Source organism: Oenanthe melanoleuca, chromosome 2, assembly GCF_029582105.1.
Source record: "Oenanthe melanoleuca isolate GR-GAL-2019-014 chromosome 2, OMel1.0, whole genome shotgun sequence".
NCBI classification, from domain to species: domain Eukaryota; kingdom Metazoa; phylum Chordata; class Aves; order Passeriformes; family Muscicapidae; genus Oenanthe; species Oenanthe melanoleuca.
Genome location: NC_079335.1, coordinates 96,650,606 through 96,669,866, shown reverse-complemented (window position 1 = coordinate 96,669,866; position 19,261 = coordinate 96,650,606). Strand labels below are relative to the sequence as shown.

General features: G+C 40.8%; 1 protein-coding gene across 3 annotated transcripts in view; it reads left to right on the top strand.

Annotated features, from left to right (window-relative positions):
* The window catches only part of GLI3 (GLI family zinc finger 3), a 201,699-nt gene that overhangs the window by 160,267 nt on the left and 22,171 nt on the right, over positions 1 to 19,261 (top strand). For 2 of the 3 annotated variants that reach the window (XM_056483614.1, XM_056483613.1), the window contains exons 9-10: positions 273 to 389; positions 1,555 to 1,695. In XM_056483614.1, the coding sequence (XP_056339589.1) occupies positions 273 to 389; positions 1,555 to 1,695 (258 nt within the window). The remainder of the gene's footprint in view (positions 1 to 272; positions 390 to 1,554; positions 1,696 to 19,261) is intronic. The other variant, XM_056483615.1, reaches the window with a different exon arrangement.

Sequence of the window (19,261 nt, the reverse complement as noted above, 5' to 3'; positions counted from 1 at the left end):
ACCAGCATTGGTTTGTAGCAAGCAATGACATCAAATGCTCCCCTTTCCACTCCCTCCCTGCTCTGCTACAAGGTTGAGCAATGCAGCTCTTCCATGAGTTAATACTGTGTAATTGAAGAACAATGTAATTGCAAATCCAATATAATTAACGTGAAGCTTCTCCATACAAAGTTGCTGAGCTGATGTTGCATGTTTTTGTTTGGAGCCACACATTTATCTCAGTCTAATTTTGTCTTCTTCTGGGGGGGAAAAAACCCCCCACCTGCCTGCAGCAGAATAAACCCACGAGTGAATCTGCAGTGAGCAGCACAGGAGACCCCATGCACAACAAGCGCTCCAAGATAAAGCCGGACGAGGACCTGCCCAGCCCGGGAGCAGGGAGCATGCAGGTATGGCAGCCAGGCTCCAGCCATGAGCCTTCCCCCTTGCTGCTGGAGGGAGAAGGAATGCACCTTTCCAGTGGCCAGGGTGAATGGGAGCAGCTCCTGGGATGCAGGGTCTGTGGCAGGAGGAGGGCAGAGAGGAAGGAGGCTGATGGAGAGGCACTTCTGACCAGTCAGAGCACGCTCAACGCTCTGTTTGCCACAGAAAAGTGAGCAAGAGACTTTATTCAGGTCTTTATTAAGGACATGTTTTCTGTTCAGCAAAAATACTTAAGGCCACCTTGACTTTTACTGGGTCTTAGCACTGTTCTGCTCTGAGGCCCCAGTGTCAGGCTCCAGTCTCGTTTGCTGCACTTTCTGTACCAGTTAATGCCACTGGTTTTAGTAGAGCGACTCTTGATTTAAAGTGACTCAGGGAAGATGAGAATCAGAGCCTCAGCCTTGAGAGTGAATCCATGAAAACAAAGCAGAGGTCTGCCTAAATCCTTCAGCAGGTTTGAAATGGAAAAATAGCAGGAGTGCATAATCTGAACCAAATGTTAACACTAACATCTGACTCTTACCCTCTGCAAACAACAAGCTGGGGATAATGTGGCACCTGATGAACTGGAGGTGGGAAATCTAACCCCAAAATGAAATACTTTCTTCCCTCACCCCTTTTATGCATGCAAACCGGTTTTAGCATGCAAACCTGTTACTGTTTTAATAATGAAAACACACTGGATTACTGGTGATCCAATTTCTGTCCAACTCTAGTACTAAAATCAAATTCCAATTAATTCAACTATATTGAATAGTGCCTTTCACATTAGTGGTGCCACTGAATCATGAAAGCCAGGTGCATAAATAGCAAAATGCTTAAATAAAGTGTGAGGGGAGCCAGACCCTTATGATTTATTTTTAATTGAAATGTAATGGGAACAAAGAATTTATTTTACATGTATAGTTTGCTAATGGCTTTTGGCTTTTCAGGCCTGTTTTTGGCTTCTGTATTTTGTAGAATGGAGTAGTGTAGTGAAGAGAGAGTAAAAATAATCCTCCCTCCCCCGCGTTCTCCACACACACCTCCCCATCATCCTTCTTTTAATGCTGAAGTAATTCCCTTTTCTTCCTCCTCAGTTCCAGAATTTCCTCTCTCTTCTTCTCACCCCTGTTTTTTCCCTCTCTCCAGGAACAGCCAGAAGGAATGACCTTGGTAAAAGAGGAAGGGGACAAAGATGAAAGCAAACAGGAGCCTGAAGTGGTCTATGAGACAAACTGCCACTGGGAAGGCTGTTCCCGGGAGTTTGACACGCAGGAACAGCTAGTGCATGTAAGTTAATGGTATTCAGGAACTAGGTTTTAAAACTACGTGACCTTTTTCATGGGGGTCAGGTTCTCTGACCCTATGCTGAGTCAAGTTTCTTAGCTAACAGAGCTGCAAACTGGAGAGGGGTTTATGAGTTTCTGAGAATAAAGAAAACTCGAAGCCACAGTGCTTGACCTGTTCAGTCAGCTAAAGCTTAGTGTAAAATTCAATAAAGTCTTCCACAGAGATTGTAATGGCTCTGATCCTGTAAGCCAGCAAATGCTATTTTGAGTTAGAGACTTTGATAGTTATTGAGTAATAGTAAGCTGGACATGAATGATTATTAACCTTTAGTCAAGTTTGATTTTTTTCTCCCCAAAGGGGCTGTAACTGTAGAAATGGCTGAGGGGAATTTTTTCTCTTCCCTAAGAGAGGTTTTGCTATCAATTTACTGTTGTGTATAAACTGAAAGGGATTATTTGGCTAAATACATGGGGACTGAGTTACTTCAGTCATTTTAGCAAAAGCAAACTGTATAATCTTTTCTGTGGTACACCAAATATTAATTCTATCTCCTTTGTTTTTTTATTCCTCTCTGCCACCTCTTCCAAATAAACAATTTGTACTGTTTGGTAATATTGGAAGATAGAAAGTGAGCAATCAAAATTCAGAATACAACCTGACAAGTACAATCCCCTGCAATTCTAACCTCCTTAACTAGCAGCACCTCTCTTATTTACTGGCATCATAGAACATATTGAATACCCTGAAAAAATATTGGATTCCTAGTACAGAGTAGAGAACATCTTCAGCAAATAAGCGTGTGACAGAATTGTATTTAATTTAGAAAACTGTTTAATACTTTACTGGAGATCATGCAAAATCTATTGCAGAATGTGGCTAGTACTTCTGAAATAGCTAATTGAAAAATCCACCTTATGACCTAAAATAAATTAAAACAAGCCCACCATGTATTTCCAAACACTATGCCAAATGGTAAACTTATCCTGCAAAGCTGACTTGTGTAAAGCAGTTTCAGCATTCATTTGCTGGAATGTGAGAACCTCTTGGTGTTGCAGTTATTCATTAAGATGTATTTTCAGGTTCTTGTTATTATTAAGTAGTAGCAGCAGTAACAACAATAATGATAAATGAAAGACAATCAACAACTAAAATAATATCCAAAATGTGACATTTTTCCAAGAATTATTTTAGACACATCATTCCCTAGCAATGAAATTGAGGAATTCACAATTTCCCAAATTGAAATGTGAGGAGAAACTCACATTTTGGTGTCACAGTACCTTTTGGGGAAGAAATGCCCTATGAATGGCTTCTGCAAGTAGTTTGACACATTTCAATTAAAAGATCAAATGTTGTTCTTTGAATTCATTCTGTGCAAACAGACCAAATTACATCACAGGGGGCTCTGCATAGGCATACTGTTTATATCTGATAGTAATTGTAAGGCTGAAGCTTTGGCAAACCTTTCAGTATTCAGAAATTATCCCAGGGATGATGATAAATAATATGCACAAAAATATATTAAATAAAAGAGAAATTCAGAATAAAGGTACCTTTGGCAATAAAAAAAGAAAAAGGATTTTTTGATGTTCCAGGTTTAAAATTCAATGGAAGTCCACTGAGCATGTTAGCTTATAGCTTGTTTTTTGTATTTTAAATAATTAAATTTACAAGGTGGTAGTTTAGTTCTTCTGGGGCTTAATGTTAAAGTTAATTTGTTGGTTTTGGCGGGATTTTCATAGCAAATCTGCCTGCAATATAATGGTCAACAGGAAGTCTGAAAAAAGTATATTTCTTATGCTTCTGAACAATGACAACATCGTAAACAAGTTTCTCTGGACATAGAAAAAAAAATATAAAGTTTTTCTATGACAGGGATTTCTTTTTGGCAGGGCTCAGGATTCAGGTGTGTTATGATGGTATTTAGGATTACAAGGAACAAGACCAGACTCCATACCCTGAAGACAATAAATTCATCATGGCAAGCATCACATTTAAGTAGCACAAATCATGCTGTAAGAGTCAGCGGGATCCAGTGATGGGGCCATGGTTTGTGATTTCTTTTGCTGCTCCGGCAGAGCCCTGCTGTGGGGACTCGAGCAAGTTATTTCTGCCCAGAATTGCAAAGGGCTTTAGACATCTAACTCTGAAAGCCTGGCCACTCACCCCAGCCTGCCTTTTGCACATTTTGTCTGCCCTTGATTGCCAGAGCCCTCTGATGTGCATCTGCAGCAGCCAGGGAAAGGAGGTCTGGTCTCAGTGGGGCTTCATGGGAGGGCAGCCCTGGATCCGCTTGGGTGCATCACTCTGGCAGAAAGTGTTCCATCCCTGAGCATTAGGTCCTTGAAAATCTCAGCTGAAAAAGTACCTCATGTATGCCTCCTATCCAAACACTGTGGGTAAGTCCAAGTAGGTATGAACTGCTGCAGCTGCTGTGCTAAAACCAGTGTCAGCACAGTTCTGAGTGCTGTGTGTGTGGCATGTGCCCAAATCAGGCACAGGCACGGTGTGTGTCTCAGGGCCTGTGCACACACTTGGCTCCACAGCCCTGGCACTGTGGGAGCAGCTGGAGGCCTCCCCAAGCCCCAAGCCTCACAATGCCAGACGCTGCTCAAATTCAGGATGAGGAGTGCACCTGACATGGGCACGAGATCCTTTCACCCTGCGGCTCTGGGGCCACGGACATTGGGCTGCCAGTGCCGTCAGGAGCTACCTGACCTGGCAGCAGGGTTCTGCCACCATGCCCCTCCTGGCTCCTGGCACGTGCTCCTGCTCTCCTGGTGATCCCCAACCCACAGGCAGCCTCAGCAGAGCCTGAGCTGCTCCAGCTGAGCTTGAAGAGCTTGAATGTTTGGAAGAAAGAGGCTAGACAGGATGTTAAAAGTATAGATAACCATCCAGTTTTGTTGATTCTGCTGTGGGGCAGTAATCACCAAGACAGGGGTAACTGGCATAGATAAAGGTAATAAAGGCTTAAATTGCTCTAGCAAGACTCATTGAATAACATCTGCCATCATTCTGTGTGGTTGTGACCATGCATAATAGCAAGAGATCAGACCCAGAATGTCCAATGGCACAAAACAGACTGTCATCCAAGCCTTGCTTCCCAAGGCACTGAAATTTTAGAGGAACTGTGGTGTTAAGGGAAGAGATGGAAGTATATTTCTAGCTGTTTCTTTTGTTTTGTTCCCTGAAGGGTTAGGTAACTCCACGTGAATTCTAGTCATGCCAGGTTGTGTAGAGCTTCGAGAAGCTGTTCCACAATACACAGTGCACACAGTTCATGGTATAGATGTCACTACTCCCACTGTATATAGGGTGTATACACAAGCACATATGCATGTGTTTTGAAAAAGGTAAATATGAGTTTGTGTATATTCAGGTCTTTCTGCCATATAACCATAGCTTTGTTATTTCTTGGGGAGTTTTGAGACCTGATTTGCTTTGAAATCAACTGCAGTTGAATCAGCGTTACAAAGTGATGTGTGACATAGCACACATGAAACAATAAATGCAAACAAAATCTATGTCTAAATATGTGGTATAGCTTTACAGCAGAAATTGCAGTGTTGTGCACAGTAGTCAGCATTTGATGTCATTTTATGCATTTCTGTAGCAAAGTCCTGCAATTATTAGTATAAAATGTGGGTGCCACTGAAAGCATTCTTCGGTCCCAATGTTTTCTGACTGAATTTATGAGCAGAACCTGAGCTGCTATGAATAAATAACTGAAAAGCTGCCGAAAAGAATCATTATTGACCCACCCAGAAGGGTCTGACATTGAAAATATTTTGGCATGGGTACTCTTATTTTCAAGTGATATGAGCCATTTAGAATTCAGCATGGTTAAATTTTCATGATGCATGCACCAAAAGGCAAGGTGTTAAACCATCAGACGCTCTGCCTTATTTATAACACCTATCCATCCTTCCTCTCCCCCCCTCCTTTTCTTACAGTTAATAGAAAGATTCATGATTCTTCATGGTTGTCTATCTAGCGTCTGACAGTACCGACTGCACTGCTAAAGCAAGTCACTATCTATAATTGATATCCTTCTATGGAATAGGGTACCGGCTGCAATTGAAGGGTTTTGCTGAAAGCTCTTAAATCCTGACAAGTTCTGCCCTTGTTCTGCTTGTTGCTGAGCTGCACTGCTGAGATCCCAGGGTTATTTGAAGTTGATGCAAAAGGGGCACGTGTGTTGCACATTAGCAAGACACAGAGTTGGCGAGCCACGTTAGGGCTGCCTCTGCCTCCTCCTGCCAGGTAGTCTTATTTACAGTGCATTGCACCCCTGAAAAGGCTGGTTACATTAATGTTTGAAATGTCTATTATAGGTTTCTTTCTTTCTCTTTTTTCTTCTCCTCAAAAAAATTAAAAAAAGATCTTATTTATTTTAAAGCCTCAGTTTGCTGCTGGGGTCTTTATCGTTCAGCTGTTTAATTAATTTCTCTGCCCAGCGAGATATTATAATTGGGCTTAGCTGAGCTCAAGTTTGTTTTAAATATGTGAGCGCCTAGAAGCTAATAAGATATTGTATATATTTATAAATCTGCTTTTTGTTGCAGTTTGTCCCTTTTTTTTCCCCCAGAAATCAGTTAAGAATAAAATATTGCAAAAGGGCTAGACGCTAAAGATAAAAGTTTATTTAAGAAAATTATCCTTCAAGGAAATGACTGAATTTATTGTTAAATATTAATACAATGGCAATCAGAAAAACGCAGTGCTGCCTATTTCTCATCCCCCATGCTGCTTAGCCTTGATGATAATTATTTTTTATTCAAAAACATGCTTGAAGAACTGTAGAGCTATTTTTTTGTTAGTGTTTTCTCCTGAACTGTACAGCAATAAAATTCTTTCATTGTTGTTACATTTGATTAGATGAAATCAAAAAGCCCTAATCTATCAGCAATGGCTTACATTCAGGATTCCATTTGCTGAAGTTTTCCAGCCTTTTTCCAGCCTATTTCCATCCCTGGTATCTGGAGCACTCCCCTGATTGTACAATCCCTGGGGATTGTACTGATCCACACGGTTCCCTTCTTGCACCAGAGGGCAGCTTCTTGTGTTTTCTGGATACCCACATGTTCCCAAGGCATCACAGTGCACTGAGGGTTTCCAAAAGAACCATTACATGGAGTTCTGAGACTGGAGTTTCTTAATGTTCCTGATCTCTGTTCCTACAGAAAACAGTGGATTCAACTCTGACTGACAGAATTTGGCCAGCAATCCGTGGAGACCTTCATAAACCCCAAACCATGCCCACATCCAAGGCACAGGATGCTTAGGTTTTACAGCATCTGTGAGGTGCCTTAATCAATCCTGAGCACCACAAAACACTTAAGGACATCAGGAGATGGGGATCACACCACTCTGAAGGATTAGCCCAGAAATATGGATACTCAAAGTCAATAGATTTGAAAGTCTCACTTTGTTACAGTGCTGACTTTAGCCTGTGGCCTCTTCCTCAGCTCCTCTCCTGTAGGAGAGTTGTAGGTAAGGACTGCAGACAGCTTCACTGCTCTTCTCTAAAGAAAGATCCAACTGCAGGAGGAGGGTAAACCAGATTAAAGCAGCTCCCCTGAGTATCACCTAGAGTGCAGCAGACCTGTAAGTGATGCTGAGAGTTGCACATTGCCCACCCTTGCAAGAGGAGAAACTGCCCTGTAAGCAAAGGGCTCCAAAGCTGCCAAAGCCAAGCAGGTGCTGGGTGCAGCTGTGTGAGCAGACATCTGCACTAAATGGAGGCAATTGCACACATCTGGCCCAACAAACAGATTATCCTTTGTGTATTAGTAGTTTCTTTTCTCTGGGTCCTGGAGGTGTGCTTGGCCATGGGGCAGGTGAAGTCCCAGCTTTGTGAAGCAAGTCCCTTACAATCCCAAAGGGGTGTAATTACACATCCCAGTTTGCATGCTTCTCAAAATATGTTGAGGTGTTTACTTAATATTTAATTCTTCTTTGCAGAGGCAGTTTTTGGTGCATTTTCACTATAGTTTTATTTGGCTCTAGCACAGTAACACAGAGAAGCCTTAGCCCGTTCACAGGCTCATTGTGCGTGGCAGTGACAGCTACTGCCCTGAAAGGTTCAGGAATGTTTCCTTTAAATTGAAAAGAGTAAGGACTAGATAAGAACATGGAATCCATTATAGTAATCATTTTTTCCTGACAAAAGGAGAATGTTTTACGAACAACAGCAAAGGGGGTTTTGTTGGTGGTTTTGTTCGGTTTCATCTTGTTTTATTTTCTATTCACTGGGGTCTGGACCCTAACTCATACTTGGAGAAGGAATGCTTTGGACAAAAGAAATCATTTCTTCAAGTGAGACAAGCCCAAGACTTGGGCTGAGAGTTGGGACAGCTTGGAGAAGGCAGGGAGTTGTTTCAGTGACAAGCAAGTGCCATGGGAAGGCTTTTTTTTTCAGTTTGTCCATCCCCTCAATATATGTGATCTTTGTAGCTGTGAGGGTACAAAGGAAAGGAAGAAGAGACATCTGTACAGAAATGTTTAGGTTTTGAAATCTCTTCCTTGTTAACTGTTTAAAGGCCGATTTCTAATTAAGATACCACCTTACTGTGCTGGATTATAAACTGCTGAGCCCATCCTTTTGAACTGTGCCACAATTGTTGGATTGTTTATAGTTCAGCAATTTATTAGATGGCATAGCAAATCTGGTAAGCAGATCTGTGCCCTTCAGAGCATGTTCTTCTCTCTTGGTTTCTGCCTGGGTACCTAACACAATCTTGTTTAAATTAAACAAGTCTTTAACCCCCCATCAGAGGTGTCCATGTAAGTGCTGTTGAGTTTTAAGGTTAAGTAACCACAGATGGACCTCACTGCTGTTTTCTGGAGCCTCAGTAGCCCCCAGGCTCTGGCATGGCCCCTGCTTGTGCTTCTCAGCACATCCTTGTTCTGAGTCAGTCACCGTGATGCCCTTTGCCTCCCAGCAGTGTTAAAAGTCATTGGTGCTGCCTTGTGAAGAGATCTTATTCACTGTGGGCTTGACCCAAAGGCCAGCTGTGCTTTGGCTCAGGTCCTCTTAAGCACTCCACTACACAAGTGCATCAGCAGTCTCCCTGCCTAGAGTCTGGCTTTTGATGAATCACAGGGAAGAAGGGGGAAAAAATAACATGGGGATTTCTTTTTTGATAGAGAAAGGTTTACAACAAAATAAATCCACCCTAATCTGTGAAGTATTAAGAGGGGATTTAGAGAGAGAAATGTAATCATTTTTTAATTTTAATTCCTCTGTAATTAGCATTTCTCTCACAGCATTAAGAAAACTTGTTGTTAGCCTGCTGCTGCTAATGGCTTCTGTTCATATGAGTTGCCAAAGTCATTGTCTTTGAATTGGTATCCCTGAAAGAGGTTGCTAAACTATGACGTCCTTTAAATAACACTTCTTTTTCACTATGGTAGGTAGGGATGAACAGTGCTCCCCCTGTGGCCTGGGAAGTTACTCTACCCATAGTGAGTGGGCACCTGGGTGGAAAGGGTTGTGCAGGGCTTGACTTTGGTCCATGCTTTTAATCACACAGCTCTGTTAGGTGGTTTGCAGATATACATACTTACTTGAAGTGTTTGTCTGAGAGTTTGGCTGGTGAACTTTTCTAAGTTACTGATATTTTATTGGTGACTTCCAGTTTTGGGGAGAAATGTAGGATAAGAAGCTGCCAGCCGAGTCCCAGGGGAGCTCCTGCTGACTGAGTGACAAGCACATAGGCAAGAGCAAAGCAGCAAACTGAATTGACTCTTGGCATGTCATGGAGAAGAGAAAAGGGGAGTCCCTCCCTGCCTTAATTTTGCTGCCTCAGAGCTGCAGGGAGGGCTGGGCTTATGCAAGGACTGCAGGTACCTTTCAGTCCTGACCCATGGGCCAGGCTAAGCAGATTCACCTGGACAGAGCTGTTCTTTCTGTACAACATTTTCACACCTTTCTTCTGTTAAGTGATATGATACTACATAGCCTGTGTTATTAGGGCAAACCAGTGAGAGATCTACCTAGATGTGTTTCATGTAGTATGTCTCTGCACTGGTTTTGTCCCCCATATTCTACCAAAAAATCTACCCATAGTAAACCAGTCCTGGAAAGAATAGAAATCTGTGAGTGCTGGCTCAGCTGGATGTGGAAGTGCTTTTTCTGAGACAGCATCAGCATGTACAAATGGAAGCAGAGACAGGCAAGTTAAATACAGGCATGAGTGAAGTTTCTGCATTTGGTTTTGAAAAGGCTGGGCTGCATGAATTCATTTTTGCAGTCTCTATTGTTTCTGTAACCTCTTAATAGAAAGAAAAAGAAAAATGAAAAGCAGATGAGCTTTTTATCATGGGGAAACAAGTCTAGTGTTTTCCTGTGCTTAAACTTTAGTGTGAGCGTGACTTTTCTTCAAGATGTAGAGTACCTAATCTATAAAATGAATGGGTGGTTGTTTTGTCAGGAGTGGGTCCTCTGGTGGCTTGCACTGTAGGTATGAGGTCTGCATATACCATTCTTATGTGTATCACAGGGCTGAGATGCTGCAGTTCTCCGTGAGATAAAGTAGTCAAGCTGAAAATGAAACAAAGATCCAACTGTATCCCTCCTTGTGTTTAGCAGAGATAAACTACAGTGGAGTCTCAGTGCTGCTCCGTTTGGCTTCTGGCAGCAGCTTTAATTGGTAAAATGCAGATTTTTTTTTTGATCAAGAGAGGATTATTCTTGTTATCAGTCTGGAGCATCTTATTTCAAGATGAAAAGGCTTCGCTGAATTACAGATGCCAACATTTTTACAAAGCACTTTGGCGATTGACATCTCAAAGAGAAAGTATGATTTATTAGCCTATAATGGCTAACACTCAGCACTGGGCTAGGTCCCACTGATTTGTGAAATTGCTTAATATGAATTGCCTTTTTGTGCAATTCAAGCCCCAGGTTTTTCAAATAAACTTCGAATATAAAGTGTATGAAACATTACATACCTGAAAAGGGAGGAGGTTAATGGGACTGTGTAGCTAAAATGAAAAGCAAAAGGAAGAAAGGGATAAAGAAAGAGAGAGAGAAAGAAAAAGAGGAAAAAGAAGAGAGGAAAAAAACCCCAAAACCAAAGACCTACTTCTAAATCCATCTTGGTGGTGCTTTTTTACAGTAGTTTGGTTGAAATGTTGGCAGGGTAAAGATTAATAACAAGCCTTGTCGCTATCAGTACTTGCTTGTCGATTCTCTGTAACAGGGCTGTCTGTTCAGCATGGAAATTATTGATTAAATAAAAATTGCTATTAGATTGTGATGTGATCCATAATCACAAACAATGGTGGACATTCTTCTTTCAGATCCCAAGCCATGCATCAAGTTTTTTCTTGCAGCAATTTATATTGTGCTGACACTCGCACCCATTAGGCTTTTATCCTCTCCTACACGTGCCAAGAAAGAATGAAAAGAGAGAACAGCAGCAGCACAGCAGCGGGTAGGCACTCACTAAATTTTCAGAGAGAAGCACAGTACAGATAAGTCCATCCTTTGCTTCTGTTTAGCACCTTACCTCAGAAGTGATTTCTGCCAGATAAGGGCAACACACCTTGAATGCATCCAGGGCGGTCCAGGATGGTTTGTGGGAGGGCAGGGTTGTGGTGCTTTATTTTAGGGTTCTGTAGTGCAAAGAACAAGTGTCTTTCCTGTATTTATTTAGCTCTGGTGCTTCCTAATTTGAGGAATCCAGGATTGGAGCACATTACTTAAAACTGGATTACTTTAGGCTGAATTAATTAAAAAGATAATATCTCACTCTTCACAGCACATGTGAGCATGGTACCAACTTTCTTTCTCCTGTGAAAGCCTTTGTCTAAAACTAAAGGAAACTTAGTAGAAAAAAAAAAAAATTGAGGGTTTGCTACTTATAGAAGAAGTCTGTCCCTTTGTTTCTGAATACCTTACACAACATCTGTATGTCAGAACTGATCAAGCCCACCTGGCCTGGCTGCTGGGGAGAAGCATTCCTGTAGCTCTGGTCTGTTCATTGTAGAGTGTTTTGCCAGTTACCAGCATCAGGCAGGATTGCCACGAGATTTCTGTGCCTCTGTACAAGAGCTGAGAGTAGAGAATCTTAGTACACTGTGGATATGAAGTGATTCTGTTGGTGGTGTTAGTGTAAGTTTTCTTAAAGTGAAGTGAAGGCTGTATCCTTTAAGCTGTTATCAGTGCTAATTATCAAACAATGTGTTGTACAATTCCTCTATCTCAGTACCATTGGGGTAGTGTTTACATTTCTTTATTGTGCCTACATTATGTGTAATATTGCCTCAGATAACCAAGAAAACCCTGGCTGCAGTATTTGACCATTTGCCACATTATACTGTGCTTTAAAGAGTGTTTAAGAGTGAGCTGAGCTTACCCCATTATTCAGGGCAAGTTAAAAGTTTTCAGGCTTGCCCACTGTTATTTAAATTGAGAGACCACTTCATTTTGCAAAGTCAGAGCATGTGCCTTGCACTCCTCCCTCCAGTGCAGCCACTCACTCCACATGGATCAGAGCCAAGGGATTACCAACCAGGAAATTAATTGCCAGGGGGATTCCAACACTTATGGTTAGTAAAAAAAGCCTGAACAAAGAAGTGTGTTTTATATGACATTCTGAAGGCGCCAGGCTGCAGTTCTGTAAAGTTTTTGGGTGTGGAAGAGTTACAGAGATACAGCACTGCCCTCTGGTTTGCTGCTGCAGATTTCTGGTTGACTGCCAGCACAAGTCTGTCCCATTGAGATGGTGCCACGGTGGTATATAGGAGAAGATAAGAACCTTTGAGATAAACTAGACTATTTAGGATTGATTTTTAGTTACCAAAAGCCCTTGTAAGTTCACTGGAAGTCAATTAAAATTCGTGTGTGGAATGCAGGGGCAGGAAAACATTTGCCTTGTCTCTTTTCTAAGTGTTTTAGGCGACTCTCCCATGTTCTACTAAGAGATCCTGCACAGTTTTCATTGCAACAGCTCAAACATGCATCTTTAGATACAGTGCAGGACTGCAAAGGACTGCAAGCCTAGTATGGATGCAAAAAGGAAATTCTAAGTGGATGTCCAGTAAAAGAAAACCAAGGGAAGTCTTAAAGCAGCAATAAACTGCTGCATGTGCTGAAGCTTGTTAAACATGTTTCTTGGAGGTGTTAGGAAGAAGAGCCCCAGTTACTTCCTCCAGTCCAATTGTGATGATGTGGCTTTAACAATGACTGCTGCTGCTGTCAGCTACTGAGGCTGGATTTATTCTACCAGGATCTCCTCTGTGATTAAATATATGTTAAAACATACATTGCTAAAGATTTTGGCATTGCTTATCACTGCCAGCATTTTTCTTTGTGGTTTCTGTGATAAGTGTTCTGTGTTTTTAAGTCACTCTATTTCCAGCTTTTGTAGAGGTTTTTAGTGCCTTTCATTGAAAAATGTGGATCCAGCATTATCTCTAATCTGAACTGCAGCTTTCATAGTTTATGTATAAGGAGACACTAAGTGCATTTATTGAAAAAAAAGCTGTTATTCAATAATCTCTTTCTGCATACAAAGCATTGGTATTTTAATCATATGAACAATTTGTGTCCATGTGGTAAGCACAAAGGCTCTCTTTACAAAAAATTAGAAAGATTTACTGATTGATTTACACAGGAAGATCCTGCTGAGGAATATATTTTCTTTCATTTTAAGTGGATCAGTATTAGCTCGCTATAATTATTAATAAAGTACTAAAAGTAAAAGAAACAGCATGTTTTTACAAAATCTGGTCCAATGTTAAACCAAAGGAGCTGCATGTTCTTAAGCAAGTCCTATATGCATGCTTAGTGCTTGTGCCCATATGCTTAATGCACCTTGAAAAGCAGATCCCATTGAAACATCTGACATTTACCTTGCTATTTATCCCCTTTAGGAACTAAGGATTTTCAGTAAAAGAGGCAGAGGTTTAACTTTTTTGTAAAGGAGCAAATATTTTGCTAATCTTTCTGCAGAGGTAGATGACCCATTGTACCATTCCTGGAGTTTGGAAAAATTCAAAATCTTGTTAAAATGGTTCTTTTTAGCTTTTCCTTGCTGTAGCCTTTCATAGGTTTCTAAGTTGGTTCATGAGATTAAGCAGTTTGTGCTAATATGAAATTGTATAAAGCTGCTGTAATACAGTTACATTTTAATGCAAAGAGCCTCTTGATTCTAAACTGGTTCCAGTGTGTTTCCAAACATGAACTGAAAGGTAGTATAAATTTTAACAGATGCTTTTTTCATTACAATTTTTATGAAACAGCTCTGTCTTTATACATTTGTTTAGTGCACCAGTTGTTGGAATATTTTGCAGGGTACTTCCTTTTTTTCTTTTTTTTTTTTTTTTTTTTTTTTTTTTCCTTCTCTAGGCATCTTTACTCTTAAGCTTTTCTTTCTTGGCTCCACTACTCTGGTCTGTGCTGTGGAATTTAAAGATTAGGAACCTCTTCCAATTTTATTTTCTTGTGAACATGCCCTGTGCTAAAGGAGAATATTATTACTTTTAGCATAGTTTGAACCCACAGCTCAATAAGTAACTATAAGAGTTGCTAAAGCCCCACTCCTGCAGAGACCTCAGTGTGTTTGGACCCAATTGAATTTTATGGGCTCCCAGCTGCCATAAGAACTCATGTCAGCAGAGCAGCTCACTGAACCAGGATCTGTGCATCTTGGCCAGGAGCAATGGCTGGAATTTATCAAAGCCAAACAATATGGGGGGAGAATAGTTAATTTCAGGTTTAATATATACAACAGGTCTGATTGCCATTGAAGTCAGATGAGTTATGGTGGCAGGAAGGAGGCCTATAGTTTTTTGTCTTCTGCAGAAATGTGGGAAAACATCCAAAGTATTTAGTTCTGCCTTGTGTGTGCTGGTGCGCTTCTGTCAAAAGCAGGAACGGTATTTTCATTCTTCATACTATTTGCAAATAAGATGAAAATACCTTATTGTAATGCCTCTTTATGATTACTTCCTTCTCATGTGTGCTGGCAGGAGTCCTCTGTGGTCTGTCTTTGCCAGAGAGAAAAATCCAGAAATAGAATATATGCTTTTAAGTGTGTTATACTAACATCTGTAGCAGTGCTAAGTGTCAAGCTGTTCAAGTTTTCCAATTTTTTTTTTTTAAGGTAAGTCTTGTATGTTTTTGTTAAAGATTGTACACAGATGTACCCACGTTCAGATTTGTAAAGAAGAGCAAGCCATTGCTCACCTTGGGTACTGCCTGTGAGAGAGATTTTTAACATGGTTTTCCTGGAAATTCTCCAGCAGTTTCTCGTAAAATCGATTTTTATCCTTAAATGCAAAGATCATGAAGCAGAAAATTTTGAAGTTGAGCCTCAGGTGGTTTTCTCTCCTTCCATATTCAGCCACTCCTAGAAGGTATCAGACAATACATTTTCTGGGCAACATTCACTGGCAGTCTTAGAACCAGTGAAGGAAGGGCAGATGTTTGGCCAATCTTTACCTTCTTCTCCATTCAACTGTAGGAAAACATCTCCCTACTTTGGCTTATTTGAGAGAGGAATGTCTAATGGAATGTCTCTTTGCAATGTGAATTTCCTCTCATGTGAGCTTATGACTTGAACAGGCACTGCACCTCTTTGCAATCATGCTGAAAAGCTGTTTCCTGAAGGCAGGAGTCCTTCCTGCAGCTCAAGCTGTAGAATCCATGCCTGTAGCAACCTCTCAGCCTGTGGGGAGAGCTTGGATGTATGTGTGATGGAGAAGAATGAGAGGAAAGCAGGCAGAACAGGCTGAAGACCATCAGTGCAGGGCTAGAGTACAGGATTTGGGAGACCACCTTCATTTGCTATTGCACTGTAAAGATCAACATCACTGTTTGATCATGTAGTCAGCAGTGGGTCTTCAACCCTTCAGCAAACTGCCTTTGTCAACTTTCTTCTTCCAGCCCTGGTCCTTCAAGCCAAGTTTAAATTCTCTGTCACTGGTACACACTTCACCTGTCTTTTTCCTCCCTCTGCTTTTCTCCTTGGTAGTCTGTTTTGGGGCTCTTGTTATGCTGCAGTTACCAGATTACCCTGTATTTTTCTTATATGACCTTTACATAGAAGATAGGTGAAATGTAGGTATAATTGGGGAACCTAAATGTGAGGAGCATTAAAATAAACTTAGTAGAAGTGAGGCAAACACACAGACACACAGACATATTATATATACATACATACATACATACATACATACATATATATATATATATATATATGTATGTATGTATGTATAGATGCTGATTTTTGTAAAAGTGAATTCTGTGCATTGCTGAAGTCTTGGTGAAGTTGAAAGTTATAATGGAGTTCTACCTGTGGTGCTGCCTGTTAAAAAGGAAAACTCCTACAGCAAAGGCTTTTGTGCAGTTAGCACAGCAGTTCAGGTGCTCAGAGCAGCTCTCAGCCTGTGTGTTCAGACACAGTCTACACCAACAAAAATCCTGAAACCAGTGGAAGTTGGAGGAGAGTTTGCCAGCAGCCATGCAGTGGGGTGGAGGGTGCAACACAACCTGCAGGAGCTGTGCAGGGAGCACTGCAGCAGATGCAGCCGGGAGGGAGGGCAGCCAGGAGAGCAGGGAAGCACTGCAGACAGCAGGAAGGTAGGAGAAGGTGTTGGGAGAAACACCAGAGTGCTCAGCTTGTGATTGGCCCCTTGTACTCTTCCAAGAGATGGTAAAACCTAGTTATCATGACAGCACGCATTGAAAAATTACTTCTCTACAGCTGGGGAAAAAAAAAAGGAGTGAAGAAAGCTGGAATTCCTGTACCATACCAGCTTCACCTATTATTGTCCTATCTAGTAATACAAGAATGCAAGTTCCAAGAAAAACAAGGCACTTGATTTTTGACAGAGCTATGGAAGAAACAAACCTGAGAGTCATCAAAACACCTTTCCTACCACTGTAAAACTGGAATGACTAATGTCCACAACATTTCTGTTGATGTCCTCGCAGAATCTCATTTATTAGATTTTCAGGTGTAGCAAATAAAGATGTGATTTCTGCCCATTGCTTTATAGCTGCATGCTCTGACACAGGAAATCAAGGGAGAGCTGTAAAACATTGCCCTTGATGGAGTGCATTTTGCTGCTAACAGACTTTCCTGCATACGTGAATATATGTATATTAAATGAAACAAGAACAAGATGTGATCTTATTGGGAAAGAATCCCTGCAATATCCCATAAGTTCCATTCACTCCACAGAATATACCAGAGTCTACCAAAAAGCTGTCCAAAACCTGGATATAGACACAGGCTGAGGGAGTTGGTTCCCAGCCTGGCAAGAAAGCTGTGTTTGCCTGTTGGTATTCTATCACATCCATACTGGATAACTGCTATATCAGAGATTAAAAGAAGGTCATGCTGTATTATGAACTACTGTCTTTATTTTTAGGATTAGATAACTTTTCTCTTTTTTTCCCCCCACTGATTCTCTTTATATCCTAAGGGCAGATCCTTTCTCTTGGGTCAGGAATGTAATAAGGCAGGTTTTCCTCTCTCCAGGATATTGTGTCTGTCTCACTGTGTTTAAATTGCCACAGAAAGCTCTTCTGAGCAAAATACAGTATTTTCTTTGTGCAAGAGCCAATGATTGACGTATCCGTGGGGACTTCTCTGTCTTTAGCATTTAAACATACAAGTTGGATATATTTAACCTATTGATAGGCAACGAAGACAACTACAGGATTTACTGCAAGAGAACAAAAGAAGAAGCAGAAAGAAAATATTTTTTTTTTAAACTGGGGGATTTAGAAATTTTATTGCTGTTGTTAGGGCAGAGAGATTAAAAAAAATCAGATCTATATTTTCAGCTGAAAGAGCAAGGTGAAAATCAAACAGTCCTGGTGAACTGTGTCCTTTGAATTAGCCTATTCCTGTTTATTAGTAACATAGTTTCACATTTAGAGAACAAGCCTTGTCCAATCCCACATGTAAAAAGTAATTTGGTTCACCATGGCTTGCTTAAACAGCATTTGAGGCAAAAAGATGATTCCTGCTCAGGCGGACAGTAAACTCCACAAAAAGCAAAAGTTCATTAGTTATTATTAGTTTGATTGCTCTTGGCCTTTGTGCATTCCTTGCTTCTGAACTTGTATGTCCCATGAAAGAGGGACAGTCTCTGTCCATGTGTTGCACTGAACCTCAGATCTTTACTAAATTTTTACCTGTGACTGTAAACTGAGTCTTCTCTCAGTGGCAGCTGTGCTGGTCCAAGAAAGCTGTTGACTTCAATTGTTTGTTGCAACATCTCTGAGGTTCCCTTCAGTCTACCACTGATTTGGGAATGGTCCCTCAGACACTGGAGTCCTCCTTTCTTACTGTTTCCATCCTCTCTTCCAGTCTTTTGGTTTCCATGCTGTACATGGGTTATCTCAAGTTATGAATAATCATAATTTTCAGTTGACTTTGGCTTCTAATTTTGATTCCTCCCTTTCTTCATTGACTGATGTTGCCAGTTCTCAAGGGACAGTAATGGTATCCAGAACAGCACAGTAATAAATGAGCTTCAAGCATTAATTCAGCTGGAGTGCTGACTGGAGTCTCTTTTTATTCTTATAATTGAGTATTAACAGTCATGGACACAGAGTTCAAATATTAAGTTTGTAAAATCAGTAAGTTACATTTCTCATTTTCCACATGCTTCACTCCTTTCTGAAATAACAATTTTTTAACTGAAACTTTATGTAATAGTTTTTTTTCTTAATGAGTTTTAGGACATTTCTAGAACATTTCGAAAAATATTCTAAAACATTTTTAGTCACACTGGAGTTACAAATATTTGCAGTATATATATAATTTTGCATGCTTTTATCCTGGTTTTGGCTGGGATAGAGTTAATTTTCTTCCTAGTGGCTGGTACATTCCACATTTTGGATTCAGTATGAGAATAAAGTTGATAACATACAGATGTTTTAGTTGTTGCTGAGCAGTGCCTACCCTAAGTGAAGGACTTTTCAGTTTCCCATGCTCTGCCAGGGAGCAGGTGCACAAGAAGCTGAGAGGGTACACAGCTGGCAACAGCTGACCCAGACTGACCAAAGGAATATTCCATACCACAGAACATTGTGCCTAGGATGTGAACCAGGGGAAGTTGGCTGGGATGACCAATTGCTGCTCTGGGGTGTGCTGGGCATCAGTGGTGGTGACCAAGGGGATTGTGCATTGCTTGTTTCTGTTGGCTAGTATTCATGTCCCTGTTCTTATCTCCCTTTTCATCATTATCATTATTAGTGCTATTAAGTTTTTATTTTGGATTTTAAACTATTCTTATCTCAACCTATGGATTTTACCTTTTTCCAATTCACCCCATCCTGCTGGCAGGGGATGGTGGGAATGAAGCTGGTAAGTAGTTGTTGGCTAGTGTTAAACCACTGCAGCTGTTAAAAAAGCCACACTGCTTTCACATGTAACCCAAAAATATCTGATTATGGAATGTAGCATGCCACTAGTCTTCATTTAGGTTTACAATCATGACCATATCTAGGGTGAGCATGGGGCTTCATCATGAAAAATGTTGAAAATTAAGTATAGAGATTGAGTGACAAGATCAAACACAGTGACATGAGGAG